The sequence below is a fragment of the Cyprinodon tularosa genome, unplaced genomic scaffold, assembly GCF_016077235.1.
Source record: "Cyprinodon tularosa strain WSP-4 unplaced genomic scaffold, ASM1607723v1 ctg1037, whole genome shotgun sequence".
NCBI lineage: Eukaryota > Metazoa > Chordata > Actinopteri > Cyprinodontiformes > Cyprinodontidae > Cyprinodon > Cyprinodon tularosa.
This window is the reverse complement of record NW_024037824.1, coordinates 119,536-140,007: the sequence shown is the minus strand read 5'-3', so window position 1 is coordinate 140,007 and position 20,472 is coordinate 119,536. Positions and strand designations below refer to the sequence as shown.

Sequence of the window (20,472 nt, the reverse complement as noted above, 5' to 3'; positions counted from 1 at the left end):
TCCCAGATGAGCACATGGTAACAGTAGATAATTGCATTCGTTGGCCAAATAGTCCTGATGGTGAAAGATCCCCAGAACGGGACAGAAGTTTCCCCATAATATGGAAACTTCTGTCAGGTATCAAAGCGGTAAAGTGGACACATGACAGAAGAGCAGAGAAATGACTCTTAGCGGACCCAAACATCACCTGCTGTTTGACAAAACAGTGTGAAGTGAACCTGTGAAGTGCCTTGGCTGATCGTAAGAAAGGCTTTGTCTCAATGCCACATATGGATTAATGAATGTCTGTAAAAGGCATATGGCACTCTAAAAGCCTTTATCATAAACAAGTGTGTTCAGAAACTAGGCCACTATCAACTACCTCCTGTCCATGGTTGAGAGATGTTTTTCATTGGTTCATTCATCCATTAATGGATGGATTTACTTATATTTGCTTATACGTACTTATGTTTATTCAGTTCGTTAGCTACTATAAAGTACAATTTGTTTTATTGAAAAGTAGTTAGGATTAACAGAAATTGAGTTCAATTCAGTTTATTTATATAGCACTAATTCACGACACATGTCAACTCCAGGCAATTTACAGTTCAACCAGATCATACAGTCAAATTGATTCGAAGTTTTCTATCTAAGGAAAACCAGTTGATTGCATTGACTCATTGACTGAAATGCAATCCCTTAAACTAAGCAAGCTTGTAGCCACAGTGGAGATGAAAAAACAGCTTAACTGGAAAAAACCTGCAGCAGAACAATGCTCTGTGTGAGCGGCCATGTGCGCTAACCCCCGACTGGGGTTCAAAAAGACAAAAGCAGACATAGAAAAAGAAGCATAGATACAAAAGGCAACTCTCAGCCAGCTCCACAGGCGGCCCGGTCCAGGAAACACAAAGCCAGGTAGACAAGCTCCAAGCCCACTCCCACGTCAGAGGACGAAGAGAGGACATCCAGTTAATCAAAATCAAGGAAACAGGACTACACTGAAAAACAGGCCAAGCTCCAACATCTATAAACAAAGGTGTTGATGGAAGCAGCACAGCTGATATTTCTCTCCAGGATGGAGTCACAGCCAAACAGGAACAGACCCGATGAAGCTACTATGAGAAAAAGCAGAGAGAGCAGAACGTTAGAGATTGAACAGATTCTGCAGAGTGGGAGAATAGAGATAGAATGAAGCAGAATGATGAAAAAGGGGTCCCTATGTCCTCCAGCAGTCTAAGCCTATAGCAGCATAACTATAGAGATAGCTCAGGATAACCTGAGCGACTCTAACTATAAGCTTTATCAAAAAGGAAAGTTTTAAGCCTAGCCTTAAAAGAAGACAGGGTATCTGCCTCCCATTCTACTTTTAGAAATTCTAGGAACCACTAGTAAACCTGTAGATTGAGAGCAAAGTGCTCTGTTAGGAACATAAGGAACAATCAGATCTCTGATATCAGATGGAGCTTGGCCATTTAAGGCTTTATATGTGAGAAGGAGGATTTGAAATACTATTCACTGATATTTGTGTCACAATCTTGCCCACTCTTCCTGAACTTTCTGATCTGAAGATTTAGGAGAGTTGTTGGGTGATTAGTTGACAAATTTTATTAAAGTGGTCAAATTTGTAGTGTACTGATAAATGCTTTTACCCTTATAGGCCCAGTAACAGGCAAAGAGGGCAATGCCCATTTTGGACCTTTTGTAATTGTTGGTCAAACACGGTCCCCTTATAAAAAGCATGCACTCTTAATTTTGTAAACAACACAAAAATGACTGTGAGACGTAAAAAAAAAAAAAACACATTTTTTTTATTTAATCACAACTAAACAAGACAACGTGTAAGTGTTGATCATGGTTCCACTAGAAAATTATAATTCTGTCATAAATTTACACTGGTAGCATGATGTTGCATTTCAGACCTGATCATTCTGCCTCTATTCTTGATTTATTTTAGCTGTGGAAGAAAATGCTTCTAAAACAATTTGAGCTTAACAATGTAAACCCCTTGATTTTCAGTTATCTGGGGCCTGCAGAAACTTGAGGCACTTCTTCTGACCTCAGTCATAAAAAGATTTACATTTTATCATAAAATCCAGCACCTCAACATTAGAAGGTGAAATAACTAAAACAATAAAAGTTATTTTTTAAAGCTCCTCCTTATTTATTATAGAAAAGTGTAATCCATGTTTTGTAATGATCAAAGTGGAAGATGAGGCAAGCTCCAGCCTTAATGTTCAGAATCAATGTGCTTTAATGTATCTAATAATATAGTCTGGGGTTGTTTTGCATATAACTTTGCTATCTCTCCACACATTGTGCTATTTGTACATCTACCACCAAGTAAGCCACCAAGAGCTGCAACTTTGCAACTCAAGCAGAGACACTTTGCATGAAAGTTGCTGCAGCTTTTCAAGTGCTACACCTTCTACTTCTGACTTCATTCAAAGAAAGGAAGGCAATGAAATCCTTCAGCAAGGATTAAAACCACCATTTTTAAATATGCCATTGAAAGATGAACAATGGTTCTCAGTAAATGCAGCTATTGCAGGAAAATCAGAAACGTTTTGGGTAATACTGCCCATATAAACAACTGTTCTGACTTTGTGTGTGAACAATAGCACAAGTAGCAACAAGATATGACCAACTTCACTCCAGACCAAATTTGCGGGTTTCTCTGTTACATCTTATACATTAAATGTACTGAGAAGTTCTACAAACTGAGGCATGGCTGCATCTTAAATGCCTGGTTTCAACCATCATGGCCAATAGAAATTGAAGGCAATTTTTAAATCCTTAAAAAGAACTATACCACATAATTTATTAGATATGTGAATAATACTTGAGTCAAAATGAAACCCTAACATTTACCAAATGTTTAGTCTCATCACACCTACCTGTTTTTAAAGGAAAATTCCGGTTTTTAACACTTTTAGCCCATTTTCTGTAGTGTCCAGGATGAAATCGAATGATCGACACCAAAATTTTGACGATTGGTCCTGTCTCTGCTATTTGGCTCATGCAGAATCCCCCCCTGGCTGCTTCAGAATGGCTTCCATAGTGCATGTCCGATAAGGTCCTTAAAACAACCTTAAACGTTCTTTTTTTAAAATATGCTACTCACCGGGTCGTCAGCGCTGTTCAATGACGTTCCAAAAAAAGTTTCGTACAGAAAAAACTTTCCTGTAGTGTTTTATTTAGCATTTTGTAAATCCCATTGAGTTCTGTTGGAATAGTCAATATCCCTCCGCCACCGGAAACGGAAATGGGGCCTGTTTACGCTTAGTTGTAGTCTTTTCGCAAGGCCCAAGTGTTTCTGCTTCACTCTGTGTACTCCGACGTCGAGGTGCTAACGTCTCTGTTAAACACTTTAAAAAACTCTGAAAATGGAATACGAAAGGTGGATTCTTGAGGAGGACATATTCATATACATTCCCAAAGTATAGAGACATTGTCGCCAACTAGTGGTCTGTAGTGTGCAACGCTTCAGATTCGAACGGGAAGCGGAAGTTTATAAGCGGTTGTGATGTATCGGAAAAAATAGTTCTGGGATTTACAAAATGCTAAATAAAACAAGACAGGAACGGTTTTTCTTCACGAAACTTTTTTTGGAACGTCATTGAACAGCGTTGACGACTCGGTGAGTAGCATATTTAAAAAAAAGAACGTTTAAGGTTGTTTTAAGGACATTATCGGACATGCACTATGGAAGCCATTCTGAAGCAGCCAGGGGGGGATTCTGCATGAGCCAAATAGCAGAGACAGGACCAATCGTCAAAATGTTGGTGTCGATCATTCGATTTCATCCTGGACACTACAGAAAATGGGCTAAAAGTGTTAAAAACCGGAATTTTCCTTTAACTGTCTGCTGCACATCAAGAGAGGAAGCCTATAGAAAAAAAATTGAGCAGTACCTACTTTTTGAATATCCAAATCCACATATACATTCACGGTAACCCCCCCAATTTACATTGTACCCAGCCATTCTCTGCTACTAATTCTGCAACCTATTATAGTCAATTAGAGCAATTCAACAGTTTTGTCATCATCTCCAGGGGTAATGGTATCAGTGCAGGGTTATGCTTCTGTACAGCCATCAGCTAAGATTCTTCCCAAATATCAAAAATGCATTATGTGGTTTACTGAAACGTGGCGGCAGGATCATATCTACTACTCCATATCTCTCTGCTAGGCCATACGAGCAGACAGAGATTTATAGAAGGCTGTAAAACTAAAGGGAGGTGTGTTGGCAGTGCTCATAAACTTCAGATGGTGTCATTCAGGACATGTTACACTAAACATTTGTCTCTGCATCCCAGATATTCTTATGTTGGCAGTTTTCTTTTTTGGTCTAATTTGCAGATAGAGCTTACCTATGTTCTTTTGGTAAATGTTTACATTCCAATAAAATTCAATTCAGTTTAGTTATATAGCACCAATTCACAACACATATCATCTCAAGGCACTTTACAGAGACAAGTTAACCAGATCATACAGTCAGATTGGTTCAAAGTTTTATAACTAAAATCAAATGATTGCATTGACTCAAAAACAGTTCCTCACACCAAGCATGCTCGTAACAACAGAGGAGAGGAAAACAGAAAAAAACCTCCAGCAGAGCCAGGCTCAGTGTGAGCGGCCATCTGCTGAGGCCGACTGGGGTTTAAGGAGACAAAAGCAGAGATGCAGAAAGAAGCAGAGATACATAAGGCAACTCTCAACCAGCTCCACAGGCGGCCCCGTCCAGGAAACACAACTCACACGTCAGAGGATAAAGAGAGCACATCCAGTTAGTAACAGTCAGAAAAACAGGACTGCAGAAAACAGGCCGATCTCCAACATCCATAAACAAAGGTGTTGACAGCAGCACCACAGCTGATATTTCTCTTTGTGATGGAGTCACAGCCACACAGGGACCGACCAGATGAAGCTACTGTGATGAGAGAAAGCAGAGAGAGCAGAACGTTAGAGATTAAACTAACAAATACTGTAGAATGAGAGAATAGAGATGGAATGAAACAGAATGATGAAAAGAGGTCCCTATGTCCTCCAGCAGCATAAGCCTATATCAGCATATCTATCATGATAAGTCAGAATAATCTGAGCTATTTTAACTATAAGCTTTATCAAAATGGAAAGTTTTTAGCCTACCCTTAAAAGGAAACGGTGTTTCTGCCTCATGGGCTGAAACTGGTTGTTGTTTCCACAGGAGAGGAGCCTGATCACTAAAAGATCTGCCTCCCATTCTACTTTAGAAATTCCATTGACCACTAGTAAACCTGCAGATTGAGAGCGAAGAACTGTGATGGGACATAAGGAATGATGAGATGAGATCAGGAGGAATTTCCTGAGAAGTAGCCAATCACAGGCAGGTTGCTTTATCCAGTGGGTAACGCCTTCAAAGTGACAAAAGTTGATGTGAGCACACAAACAGATCCACACACAAAGACAAGGAGGCTGCACACGTGTGGAAATCAAACCACACGCATGCAGAGAAGGAACAAGTACTCGTGTGTGTGATATACTGGGGCTCCGTGGTACTCTATATGTGCATGAAACATGTTAAACATGTGCGTGAGGAAGAGTTAATGAGCGTCTGTGTGAAGTAAAGCTGCTTGTAGGAGTATTTATTGCGTGTGTGGACTCTTGGCAGAAAACTGACACCATACATTTCTTCTATCAGTCTGTTGTGGTGTGAAGTAAGCTCTTCTGTTATCATCTGCTGGGGTACCGGTAGCAGAGCAAATGACTTAAAGAAGCTCAACAAGCTCATAAAGGAGGCCGGCGCTATTCTTGGAACTCCTGTCAGACCTCTGGAGATGCTTTTACAGAGAAAAAGAAGAACATTATGAATATCAGGGATCAATATTATGAATATCACACATCTTCAGTCAAAGATGTCTCCAGATTCAGGACAAAACAGACTCCTGCAGAAGATCATTACATTTAGATTTTAGACACATTTATTTTGTTTACTCGAGTATTAAATGTAATTTAAAACAGCTCTAGACAATTTAATTTTTCTGAAGTGCAGCCTTGAAAACGGTAATAAATACATTTATAAAATAGTAATATAAACATATGACTTTATATTTACAGTTCTAACATTTTCTTTTTTTTTCATAATTGCCTGCAGTTGTCAACATTTTACGACGGAGTATTAGGGCCACACATGAAGAGAAAAAATATTTTTGCCATGACGAGATTAAACTCGACATGTCGACTTTAAACTCGCCATTTCGAGAATAAAGTTGAAATGACTGACATGTTCTCAAATTCAGAACTGCAAGCCTGGGTAAGCATAGGGAAAGACGTTACGTTATTATTGGTAGGCCACCGCTTCCTGTGATGATTATACAGTTGCAGCACGTCAAAGACTACCTTCACTCTTAAAACGCAGGCTGCAGCTGTGGAGCGCGGTTGCTCTTTTCTCCAAACTTTGGAATGTCGAGATTAAAGTCGCCACGATAATCAACTTAATTCTCGAAATGGCGAGTTTAAAGTCGGCACGTCGAGATTAAACTCAACATGACATTTCAACTTTATTCTCGAAATGTTGAGTTTAATGTCGACATGTTAACTTTAAAGTCGACATGTCGAGTTTAATCTCGTCATGGCAAAAAAAAAATTTTCTCTTCATGTGTGGCCCTAATACTCCGTCGTAACATTTACATTTACAACAACTTAAAAAAAAAAAAAGCCAACATTTATTTCCTTTTGGAATTAATAAAGTATTATCATAAGCAGATCACACTGTACCAAAACGCAATTGATCAAGCACATTTGTATTTTCAAACTAATCACTTGTTAAAGTGCCTGCCCCATGTTCGTGTTCATCCTGCTATTTCACTCTCAAAGCTATCGTACTTTAATTTTACTAGTCTTTAAATTTAACTTATCAAAATAAGGCAGAATAAGAGCACAGAGATAAGAGCTGAGGCTTTTGCCAAGGAAAAATATGGACGAAGGAAGAAAAAAAAATTACCCATATTTACTCAAATAAGGTTAATATATATATATTTTTTATAAACTAGGCACACCCTCAAAAAGACTGCACTGCCAGATCTGTCAGGTAGTGGGAGGAATGTGTCACCTCTAGAGAGCTTAGTTGTTTGGATTATGTATTATCATCCTGTATAAGTGTGTGCTGCATCTTATGTGCTGAAATTTTTACTTATTTCTAAATCGTTTTTCCAGTGATGGCAGGTCCTCAACTGAAAGTGTCGGTAAATAATATTAAGTGTCGACCATTTAGTTAGTTTGAACTATTATAGAAACCCAGGAGGGTAAGAGCAAATAAAAATGTTTCAATAAATTCTGATTTTACTGTCTGTTTGTTTTTTAGGAGGCAGACACAGATGACAAACAGGGAACTTTGGGGTTTGAGGAGTTCTGCTCCTTCTACAAGATGATGTCGACTCGTAGAGATCTTTATCTCCTCATGCTCACCTACAGCAACCACAAAGACCACCTGGACACGGATGACCTCACTCGCTTTCTGGTGACCGAGCAAAAGGTAGATCTTATGGTCCAGCTAATGATGGCCTCCGTCCGCTTCGTGTAAAGCACTCCCAAATCCTACAATGAGTCTCGCTTTTCAGTCCTCCTGAAGTTTTCCTTCCACTCAACTTTCTGTTATCAAATCTACAGCAGTGTTTCCCAACCTTTTTTGGCTTGTGTTCCCCTTTGGAAATTTTTGTCTTACCATGAGTCCCTCTCTCAGTCAAAAGTATTGATGATTGTCCAAATGCGGAGCGTACAATAACTGATTATAAAATAAAAACTATTTTACTTAATCTAATCATTAGTAGAGAATCAAAATAAATAGTAAATAATGGGACATTAAAAACCTGCCTTTATAAAACAAGAGCTCCTCTGAGTAACTCCCTTATATAACATTTAAACTAGATGAATTGGGGACAAAATAAAAAATGTATAGTTAGATTGACTTAATAAGTTTTACTTTTTAACTTGCTGTTTTCATCAAGACACCTAAGCAGCTTTGATAAGCTTCAATAGCTCAGTGTGGAAAAAAAGTACATCCAGCCTGTTTGCCTGCTTGGTTTTGATGTGTGTCAAAGCTGAATGTGAACTCAAACATATAAGAGAAACTGATTTATTGGTTGATAAAATCTTATTTAATTTTTCAATTGGGTCCTCACAAAGCAAAACAGCCCTATTTTATTTTACAAACTAAGTAATAAAATATTTTAATGTACCCCTTGCAATACACTCATGGACCACTAGGGGTAAGAGTTGTGAATCACTGATCTACAGGACTCTGTGGACAACGGTGTTCTTTGGAAATGCTTTAAAGGGGCTTACTCTCCTGTTCAGGGCGTCAATGACTGTCTCCTGAAAATTATTTTCACCGGCTGTCTTCCCTAGGATTTCTTTGGTCATAATTGGCAAACCCAACATTTGCATCATTTTCAAAAATAAAAAAAGTGTCAAAAAACTTGCATAGTAAATATCTTTGTTTTTTTTATTATTTAAAAAGTGTTTGTTTAGATCAGAATGATTTTGTTTTAATGTTGGCCACAGTCTTCTAAATATAGAATAGGTCTCAGCACTTAAATCATAGTTGGAGTTAGCATCTCTGATGCAGTTGTTTTAGCATTGGTTATGAGTAAGTTTCTACTGGATTAGACTACTGAAAATTGTATTTGTTAAAGCCTTTAAAGATGGAAATGCAGCTGTGCAGAAAGGGGGATTGACCCCTCCTTTTTAATGATTGTTAGAGCTCAAACAGAGCTTTAAACAGCCGCTGCCAGGCACCAGGCTGCGTTTTGCAATCAGGATGGATGAAATGATGACATGTATGCACCTAAAGCAAAGGAATTTACCCTTGCGAAAGTAATCTGTTTATGTTTCTAGCTTATAAACTGTGTCTTAGAAATGGTATATTTTCATCTTGCAGATGACAACGGTGACTAAGGACCACTGTCTGGAGATAATCAACAAGTTTGAGCCGTGCTCTGAAAACCAGAAGCAGGGCGTTTTGGGAATAGATGGTAAGGGTGCCACTTGGTTTTTGATGTTGTTGTGTTTTCTTAGCTTTGGATCTAGGTACCTGTTTTTCCTTTTATGAAAATTAAAAATAATATTCTTTTACATGGTAGATTAGCCCCCAGTTCATATCTAAAACCTTGGTGTTTGAGGCAGCATTAAAATGAAGGCCATGATATCAACACATAACACTGTAATATCCTACAGAGGTCTAGAAAACAGAAGAGCTGTTTTTTTCATTTTCATTTTTTGGTCATGAAGGCTCTCTGGCTATATAAACCTAAACTGGTTCTTGTGCCAGAGCTGAACTACCTCCAGCAAAAGCTGATGGATAAACTTTGTATGACTAAGGGTTTCTTTTTTTACTTTGCAAATGTCCCACATCTTCACCCCTGTCTTGTCTGTAAAGTTTATCTGCCTATAGGACCTGTAGGAAAACGCCTGCATTTGACATTGTGTAGCTAAAGTTGTTTTCTTTTGGATCTAGGTTTTACTAATTACATGCGCAGTCCAGCTGGGGACATCTTCAACCCAGAGCACTACAACGTGAGCCAGGACATGAACCAGCCTCTGTGCAACTACTTCATTGCTTCATCACATAACACCTACCTGATGGGGGACCAGCTGATGTCCCAGTCCAGGGTAGACATGTACGCCTGGGTGCTGCAGGCTGGCTGTCGCTGTGTGGAAGGTGCTTCACGCTTACATTTTTATATGATGCTTCTAGACCCAAATAAAGCAGAACAGCTTATTTACTTATTCTGCTTGTTTGGCTGCTTCTCACAGTTTAAAAATATGAATCTCAGTTCATTTCATATTCCAAATTTTCACAGTGTATGAATGTATCCATCATTGATTGCAGGCTCATGTTACAAGCTTCCCTCCTATCAAACATGATCTACTGCTGACAGACATCATCCCTTTTTGACGCAGAGTAGAAATAAGCAGATGGAAGGATAGATGTTTGAAAAGCTGCACATAGTTTTGTGAACTTAACATTGGCAGATTATTTTTGAGTATTTTCAATGATTGTAATTATCCCTTATTTGTGTCTCTGCTCTCTTTTCTATCAATACAATCTCCACCCCTTTTCCTGTTGGAGCTGAATCAGATGTAGGCCAGAACAGTCCATCCCAGATTGTAGTTTTCATTTTGATATGTATTTTAGGGGAAAAACAGCTCACCCTGTGTTGCTTAGCGTATTGGTGCATGAATGTGTTTGTTATTATAAGTGACTAGGAGATTACTGCTAGAGTAAGGCTACGTTCACTCAGTGGTGCAAATGTGACCCAAATGTGACCTTTCTGCCCATAAACAACTCATATCTGACACTTTTCCAGAAGTCTAGGCAGCCCAATTTTGTTTTTTTTCCTCCTCAAAAAGAAAAATTCAATTTGAGCCACCTATTTTATTTTGTACTAAATTGATAATGTATCTGTTTTTAAAGGTCCTGCAGTTTATTTTATTACACATCTTCATATAATTTTCTGCAGCAGCAGAATCACTGATTGCTGCATAAACTGTCTAAATGACTAAATAAATAAATAAATAAATAAATAAATAAATAAATATATATATATATATATATATATATATATATATATATATATATATATATATATATATATATATATATATATATATATATATATATATATATATATATTTAAGTTTTGGCTGAACATTCAGACTTCAGCATCAAGACCGTTCAATATGACTAGAAAAACTCTGGGTCAGTGATGCAGTTTTATATAATCTGCACTTCTAGATATTTCTTTGATTGAGTTGTTTGATTTATTTGATTGGTATACTGAAGCTTTCTAAGCAAATGCTGATGACAAATCAGGGAAAAACCCAAACTTTTTCACAGACTGAGGAGGAATGATATTGTACACATTCATGGGAGTAAAGCCCCCCTGTAGCTGTAACAGCTTTTGTAACTGTATTGGGTATCAATATTTAAAGCTCATCCCAGCATGTTGCCTTCAATATAGTTTATTACCACATGTGTTCATAATTAATTTAGCAACACACACTTCTTCAAAGGCTAAAAATTAACAAACTGTTATTATGGCAAAAAAGGGGAAAAAACTGAAGAATTGTCTCTTACCTTTTTACAGATGAACAATCCATATTTCATGGTAATTAGTTGTTTTGAGCTGATCGTGCAGTCAGCAGCAAGCTTTTGTTCATCTGTTACATTTTCCAAGACTCTTTTTCGAACAAAGTATGCTCCAAAATCTAAATTCTTAGGGTAATGTCCGTCTAAATTGCATGTTGCTCATTGACAACATTTTGCCTTTTAATGCGTGCTTTGTTTTTTGTTTTTTAAACACTCGTCCCATGTCTAAGCATTCCAAAAATGCTAAATCCTGGTAGTGTTTTGGGAGTGTGCTCCTCCAGGGGACGGCCCTTTCACTTTCGGACAAATAGAGATTGCTGATAGGTCAGTTTCTGACAAGCCTCTGGGATTGATTGACAGGTGGTGCAAAGTCAATTGGCCTTTTAACCCACATTAAAGCAGATTTAAGAAGAACCCTACCCATTATAAGCCTACAGCTTATCCCACTGATATGAATGTTTGCTTTGTTTTTAGCATTTTTCTCTTGGGCAGCTCTTTATGTGCTCAAGAGTTTTCACAGTTTTTATATATTTATTAGTGAACTACTGGGTGAGGCTAACCTGACTCCGCCAGATGGATTTGCTCTGCATATCCATCTGGAAACCTTTCGTTGAAGTAATTTTGTGAAGGGGCAAAAATACTGGTTAGCTGATTGGCCTATGTTGGTGATAGACGGGCCAAATAAACCAATCAGATCAACGAAGCATATGACGTACTAACAGAGCAACGACGAAAACACAACCACAAGCCAGGCTACTCTTGCCGAAACCAGTCGGGAGAAGAGCAAAAACATCTTTTCCTCTGAGAAAAGCCTCCAGAGCAGTGTTTTGCTCTTCTTTCATTGAAGAAATACTCTGTAATTCTGATAAAACTTATTCGATAGCCACGCTAACGCTAGTTTCATCGGCTGAAGCCGCCATGTTCTTCAGACTGAACTGTCACGCTTCTCGTTGCGTCACACCTCAACCCGCCTCAAAGCCAACGCTGATTGGACGTTCGTTTGGTGAACGGCTCCAAATTTTCTTCAACAGAGAGTCTCCAGACTGATTTGCGAGTGAAACCTTGAAAGCTCGCGAGATCAGGATGGTCTCACGAGGCTAGGGTGAGGCACCAAAGCTTCAGTAATGTTATAATTTTATTCTAAACATTACATTTTTATCAACTAGTCCTTAATTTCTGTATAGAATCTTGTGTGTTACACCCAAGGCCTCTGGAAGTACTTTTGAACATTGATTGGTGTGCTGTGAAAATTTTGTTTTCTTTGGAGAAGAGACCTATGAGCCTATAAGCCTATTTATAATATAATAAAAATAAATAAGTAAATAGATTGAGATTCACTACTTTATTGTCATATACACGTTAGTGCACGCCAACAGGGTCTGTATCACACAGACATCATCAGTTCTCGGGTGAATATATGTGCTTTCAATTAAACTTCACAATAACACTAACAACATAGATTTTGTCAGCTGGCATAAACCTGAGTCACTGCGTTTATGTCACAGGCGACTCTATTAGCTCTATAATCCTTTTACGCAAACCACAAGGAAATAATTAAATTATACTATTTGAGCCTTATTGAACAGTTCTCTACATTCATTACACAAAGAACACAAAATCAAAATAACACTCTAAAATACTATGGTTTTGTTAAACTGCACAAAAAGATATGAAAGTGCTCTTCCTTTGAGCTGCCTGGTTACAGGTGTCCAAATGATGAGGTGCACTCAGGGGTCATTGAGATAAAGTCTCTTATAAGCAGACAAAACCAAATATTTCCTTGTCATATTTCTTCGTCATTTCTGTCATTTACTAGTCTGCTGCTGCGAACCTTTCTTGACGTTGCCATGACAATGTAACTTCCATGAACTTGTGTTGATTAGGCCTCAAAATAATTAAATTAAAATCCAAACAGGTGTGATAGTAAAATAAAAAAATTCTAAATTACTTCCCAAAACATTCATAGGAAATTTATAAATTGTGCATAGTATTTTTTAAAACATTTTTGTAACCCCCTCAGCCCGACGGGTCCGGTACAGGGCCCAGCAGACACCAGCCCATGTTTATCTATCTATAGAAATGACCAAAACACAGTCACATGGTGTTTTATCCACACGCCTTTCAAATGGGGCTTTTAAATTTTTAAAACATGTTTCAAAATAATTTTTTCACACGTACTTTTTGTTTTATAGCTGTGTAAACCAATAAAATGAGATATAAAATTTCACCTGACATTTGTCACTCTGCAGGAGTAATGTTACAGCAGGTATTTATTTTTAGCCCCGCCCACTACTGGCTGGCATCATAGTAAACTAGTTTCTTAGACCTTTCTAAGGAAGAAACGGAGGTAATTGTGCGATCATTTCTGGTGATGTAACCAGCATGTGTTACATAAGCCTGCTCTCTTATTCTGATTTTCTTTTCGATTTGGTCATATTATTGGTAAATTTCAACGGAAAAAAAAACAGCTAAATCTTAGGGGAAAAGGTTTTGTCTTATGCAGAAGGTCTTCAGTAACATAAATCAGCATATCGGTCTGGCCACATTCAGAAATGGTGACATTTAAAATAATGCTTCCACCTGAAAATATTCCTCAATGCCTTTCTGTCATACAAACACAAACAATTGTATTTCCAGTTTATAGGAGCTGTTCTTGTTTTAATTCATAGATGTGATTTCAGGCAGAATTTGCTCCTAAAACTCTCACGGCTTAAGGGGTTAAATCTCCCTCTCGGCACCAATTCCCACAGCCATGGTACCACCTGGTGTTATACTTCCACTCTATTGAAACAGATAAACTTAAAAAAGTAGAATCATTAATTAAATCACTAATAAAATCTAAACAGGCTGAGCGTAATAATGAAGATTAAGAATTTCTTTCTATATAATTGTGAAACAAAGCTGCCGCTGAGCTTTAAAGATTAAAGTGCTGTACGCTGTGTGCTGATGCACCGAGGCCAAATGAAAGGCCATTTCACTTCTTGAAACACTAATTGGAGCTAAATGGCTTGTGTGCGCCAAGAGATGTGCTTTTTTATCATTAATATTTCATCTACTGAAACCATTATGTTCTTTTCAGTCTCCAGTGAGGAAATTGCTTAGTAATCATTCAAATGTGCAGGTGCAAAAATCATCAACAAGCAAAAACGAACATGAATTGGAAGACGTTTATACAAGGCTGCAAAAAAGTTTTTCTTTGGATAAAAAGAACATTACACTGAAGCAGTATGGTGTTAATCTGCTGCTTTGGGCTCTAAAGTTTCCTCAATTTAACATGCAAACCATTTTCAAACTTAAGAAAGAAAACTAAAAACATTTTCACTATAGTTGAATATAAAAAGAAAAGTCTGGGCTTTAAATGTAAACAATTCTTAGTATTAAGTTCCTATGTTCTGTCATGAATTCATTTTGCTCTGTAAATCTGTTCTTTTCACAGTTGATTGCTGGGACGGTCAGGATGGAGAGCCCATCGTACACCATGGCTACACCCTCACCTCCAAGATCCTATTCAGAGACGTGATTGAGACCATCAACAAGTACGCCTTCATCAAGACTGAGTACGTTGAAGCACACTGACACATTAATCCTCTTTTGAGATGTCCGGAACACTTCAGCAGCCCAGTTATTTCAAGTGGCGTGCACAGACTTTTTAAAGGCCAGGGGTGGGAAGAAAAATTTAAAAAAAGGGCAAATATCGCAGGTCCTCACCACTGTAGGGGGCAGTTCAGCACAGGTTTTGGCTCCCGAAGGGGCACTTTAACACCCCTTCTGGCTTCTAAGGGGAGACTTTAGCCAAGGTGACTAGACCTCGATTTCTGGTGGCGGGCCCTGTTTTTGACCACCTGTACCCGGAAATGTCCCAAATGTACCGTTTTATGAATGAGGGGGTGTTTCATGTACAGGTGCTGGTCATAAAATTAGAATATCATGAAAAAGTAGATTGATTTCAGTAATTCCATTTAAAAAGTGAAACTTGTATATTATATTCATACATTACATACAAACTCATATATTTCAGATGTTTATTTTGTTTAATTTTGATGATTACAAATGACAACAAATGAAAATCTCAAATTCATCATATCAGAAAATTAGAATATTACTGAAGACCAATAAAAACAAAGGATTTATAGAAATGTTGGCCAACTGAAAAGTATGAACATGAAAAGTATGAGCATGTACAGCACTCAGTATTTAGTTGGGCCTCCTTTGGCCTGTATTACTGCAGCAATGCGGCGTGGCATGGAGTCGATCAGTCTGTGGCACTGCTCAGGTGTTATGATAGCCCAGGTTGCTCTAATAGTGGCTTTTAGCTCTTCTGAATTGTTGGGTCTGGTGTATTGCATCTTCTTCTTCACAATACCCCATAGATTTTCTATGGGGTTAAGGTCAGGAGAGTTTGCTGGCCAATTAAGAACAGGGATACCATGGTCCTTCAACCAGGTACTGGTAGCTTTGGCACTGTGTGCAGGTGCCAATTCCTGTTGGAAAATGAAATCTGCATCTCCAAAAAGTTGGTCAGCTGCAGGAAGCATGAAGTGCTCTAAAACTTCCTGGTATGTGGCTGCGTTGACCCTGGACCTCAGAAAACACAATGGACCAACACCAGCAGATGACATGGCACCCCAAACCATCACTGACTGTGGAAACTTTACACTGGACTTCAAGCAACGTGGATGAAGTGCCTCTCTTCTTTTCCTCCAGACTCTGGGACCTTGATTTCCAAAGGAAATGCAAAATTTACTTTCATCAGAGAACATGACTTTGGACCACTCACCAGCAGTCCAGTCCTGTTTCTCTTTAGCCCAGGCAAGACGCTTCTGACGCTGTCTGTGGTTCAAGAGTGGCTTGACACAAGGAATGCGACAGCAGAAACCCATGTCTTTCATACGTCTGTGTGTGGTGGTTCTTGAAGCACTCACTCCAGCTGCAGTCCACTCTTTGTGAATCTCCCCCACATTTTTGAAGGGGTTTTGTTTCACAATCCTCTCCAGGGTGCGGTTATCTCTCTTGCTTGTACACTTTTTTCGACCACATCTTTTCCTTCCCTTCGCCTCTCTATTAATGTGCTTGGACACTGAGCTCTGTGAACAGCCAGCCTCTTTAGCGATGACCTTTTGTGTCTTGCCCTCCTTGTGCAAGGTGTCGATGGTCGTCTTTTGGACAACTGTCAAGTCAGCAGTCTTCCCCATGATTGTGTAGCCTATAGAACTAGACTGAAAGACCATTTAAAGGCTTTTGCAGGTGGTTTGAGTTAATTAGCTGATTAGAGTGTGGCACCAGGGGCCATCAATTTTGAACCTTTTCACAATATTCTAATTTTCTGATATGATGAATTTGAGATTTTAATTTGTTGTCATTTGTAATCATCAAAATTAAACAAAATAAACATCTGAAATATATGAGTTTGTATGTAATGTATGAATATAATATACAAGTTTCACTTTTTAAATGGAATTACTGAAATCAATCTACTTTTTCATGATATTCTAATTTTATGACCAGCACCTGTAGACTGTTATTACGGCAAATAAAGCGTGTGAGCATGTTCAAGTAGAAACAGCTGTTATTGTAGACGATTGTGCTGCTGTTAACATAAAGCTGAGGAACAGAGCACACCATTTTAAGATATAAGAAGAAGAAGCGGAAGTTCATCACAACTAGGGCTGCAACAACGAATCGATAAAATCGATAAAAATCTACTTTTAAAAGCGTTGGCAACGAATTTCATCATCGATTAGTTGTGTCGCGCGATTAATGCGTCATCCGCCGCCGTTGTCATCACTGCCACTTGACTGAAACGGGGGAAGAAAAAAAAATACGGCACAGTGAGCCAGCGCCGCAGGTGCAGTGTTGTCAACTCAGCGACTTTGTCGCTATATTTAGCGACTTTTCAGACCCCTCCAGCGACTTTTTTTCAAAAAAGCGACTAGCGACAAATCTGGCGACTTTTTACGGTGTCACTGGCGGATTTTGGAGACTCTTACGTGAAAGTATCGTTCCTACACTTGTCCTGCAGCGGCAGCTGCTGCCGTGGGGTGCCTCAGCGTCCAGACTGCAAATGAAGCGCGCATGCGCCGGGCTTGACGGCTGCAAATTGATCACAATAATTAAAATAGCCTGCGCTTTGTAAAGCGAAAAAAGGCGTAACATGCAATTTTTATAAAAACAAATTAACATGGCACGGAACCACCATGTTTGTTTGGTTTTAAAGTGGGGAAACGTAACGTTAGTTTCTCAGGTAGCTCATCTGATGCTTTCCTTACCGTGTTAGTAGGTTACAGACAGTGATAAGGTTGGCTACTTATTTTACTTTTAATTTCATTTGAATTAGCTTAAGCAGCGTTTATATTTTCTTTATAAATAAATTAACTTGCAAATTATGAGGGCAAGGCTTTTAAAGTTTAAATCTTCTGGCAAAGATAAAGTAAAGAAGATCCTGCAATTTATGGAAGTAAAGCAGAATAAAATCCAGCAAGATCAGTAATATGTCAATTCCTTATATGCCACATTCCCATGTAAATATCTGTCTTTGGAGGATGTGTTTTTTAGCACCCCTAGTTCTCTCATTTTTATTCCAAATACAATTTATAATTTGAATCACAGGGCTATTTTATCTCTATGGTTCAGTATTTTCTCAAGTAGCAACTTTAACTGCTATACTTTCCTGTCTTAAAAGGCAGAACTCTTCTAGTCTAAAAAACCTCATTTGCTGAAATGGGGGGGCCTATTGTTTGAGCCCCTTAGGGGCTTTTAAAATCAAAAAAGCCTTTTTTTTGCGCTTTATGAAACAAAGTACCCTATATTTTGTGGATGTACAGCTACATTTCTCATGTAAGTTTGCGTAGTTTTAACACAAACATTTATTTTTCATATTGCAACAGTACAGTTAATGAGCAACCTGTACTTGTGTGCTTGTTTGTTCTGTCTAAAATGTTTATTTTGGAATAAAGAGGTTTATATAAAAAATCTTTTTTGTCCGATTCATCGATTAATCGAAAAAATAATCGGCCGATTCATCGATTTTTAAAATAATCGTTAGTTGCAGCCCTAATCACAACCAGTCACAACTGATGATATAGTGTGTTAAATGATTATTTTTATTTCGATTAGGCTGATCCCTGTGATAAAAAGTGACATAAGATAAAAAGGGCTTCGATGTGTTTTCTTTTACGAAAGGTTTTTCTTTTTTGAAGAGGTGATGACAGGCATAGGCTAATGTTGGATAAATGTTTGACGACGAATCAAGGTAAAATGCAATATTTTAAGGTGGAAATTCTTGAATAGGCAATGAGAACTGCCTGGGACTAAAGATTAATGGTTTTCATTCCCCATTTGTAGCTTACTTACTATTTAAGCATACATTTATATATTTTTGTCCCAGGTTTTCGGCATGTATCAACTGCTGGGCTGCTTTTTGGTGGCAATGCTTCTCTTGAAGGTTTCTAAATAAATACTACTCTGCGTTGAACTTCTTAGTCTCCCTTTAAACACAACTTGATACTAGTTAGGTTTTGTTAGTTACACCATTTGGCAAACATTTATATGGATATCTATTGTAAAGAAAAATTATTTTCATTCCTTTTTTTCCTCAGAGTACAAAATATATTAACAAAATTGGGCTTTGCAACTCTTGTGAACAAACAGGATCTTTAAAGATAATATTTAAAAAACCTATACAATGTGCCGTGTATCATTTTTACATTCATGTTTGAAAAATATTGCAAATAAGGTGTTGTAAGAGATCAAATGGTATGGATTCATTTACTGTAGCCAAAGTAATTATGTTCCTGTAACTCTTCTGAAATGCTCTTCACTAATTTGACCAAAGCATTGATGCTTGCTCTTTTTGCTGAATCAAAAGGAGATAATCTCATTGACATACACACACAAACAGATCCCAGACTCTATTTTTAACTCATCTCACAAAACAAAGGATTCAAAAGAGCTACCTTTGTGTGCATCTTCACCCCTATGCTTTTCAAAAAGCTGATTGTGGATTCCATGTTCCACAGATAATTGGCCAAAATGGAGTAGGGTGTTAGGCTGCATTCGACTTCAGAGAAGTCAGATTTTCCATGGTCCTAAATATAGAGAAACCCATTTTAAATGGAACTGGACTAAAAACCCTCATTCTGACAGAGATGGCACTGCAGCAGTGGTTTGAATGAGTATTGTTCCCACTATTCTGGGTTTTGTCTGAGGCTCGTAAGGTGTCATACTTTGTTGTTAAAATGTTGTTTATCATCACATGGACATCTGTAAAAAATTAAATCCTGTTTGTTTGAATGCTTTACATCAAATCTTACTATTCAGGCCTAGAATTGTATCAAGTATTTAAACTTTTATAAGACGACAACAGCATTTTTCTTAAAACAACACAAAAATCTGTAGGAAGTTGTAAGTAAGACAAGGGTTTATTTCTCATGTGCGCTTCATACACTTTGCTGGTGAAGATTCTCAGTCATCCAGGTCATAGTCATTCCAAAAAAGTAAAAAAAAAAAACAATCCACTGGACTTTGTTTCCACGTTGGAAGACATTTTGCTTCCCATTCAGGAAGCTTTTTTCATTTCAGAATGTCAGAAATAGTCTCGAACTCTATTTTTGACATTTCAAACAAAGATTCTAAAAAAAAAAAAAAAATGCTTGAAACAATTCTATGAAGAAGGCCAACTCTGTTCTAGGAACTCCTCTTGAACCTTTGGAGATAATTCCAAAAAGAGAAATCTTCATAGCTCTGCATTAAACCAAGGAGCCGGTTTTCATTTTCAAAGGAGCTGCGTTGTCTAAGGCAGTACGCAGAGAACTAGCAACCCCATCAACAAAATCATCAACCTGTGAAGGGGAATAAGCTAAACTTTTGCACTCTGCAGCACTGCTCAGCGACACAGAGGAGAGAGAAAGTGAAACGGATTCTTTAAAATTTATAACTGCACTATCTGATAAAGATCTACTAAAATTGAACCTTCTTTTGGGGGAGGAGAACTCTGTTAAAGTAATCCTGAAGGTTATTAGAAAGTGGTTTAGAGAGGACAGGGTTGTGAGGAAATACTGTTATTTCTTCAAATTCTATGCCGTATGTCAGCACAAGAACCAAAGTATGAAGATGAGAATGTGTGGGACTATTCACATTTTGAACAAAGCCAATAGTGTCTAAGATAGCATTAAAGGCTGCTCTTAAGCTATCGCATTCAATGTCAGCATGGATGTTAAAATCTCCCACTATGAGGACCCTGTCAGTATTTAATACCAAATCAGAAAAGAACTCTGAAAACTCATCTAAAAATTCAGAGTAAGGACCTGGTGGACGATACAAAGTTACAAAAAGAAGAGGTTTTCTTGCTTTAAAATTTGGATCAGGGA

At 38.0% G+C, this 20,472-nt stretch overlaps 1 protein-coding gene across 2 annotated transcripts in view; it reads left to right on the top strand.

Moving 5' to 3' along the window:
- plch2a (phospholipase C, eta 2a) overlaps positions 1-20,472 on the top strand; it is an 88,818-nt gene that overhangs the window by 23,453 nt on the left and 44,893 nt on the right. The window contains exons 5-8 of one of the 2 annotated variants that reach the window (XM_038281844.1): positions 7,322-7,492; positions 8,897-8,990; positions 9,473-9,676; positions 14,544-14,664. In XM_038281844.1, coding sequence (XP_038137772.1) covers positions 7,322-7,492; positions 8,897-8,990; positions 9,473-9,676; positions 14,544-14,664 — 590 coding nt within the window. Of the gene's footprint in view, positions 1-7,321; positions 7,493-8,774; positions 8,796-8,896; positions 8,991-9,472; positions 9,677-14,543; positions 14,665-20,472 lie in introns of those variants that run through there. The other variant, XM_038281837.1, reaches the window with a different exon arrangement.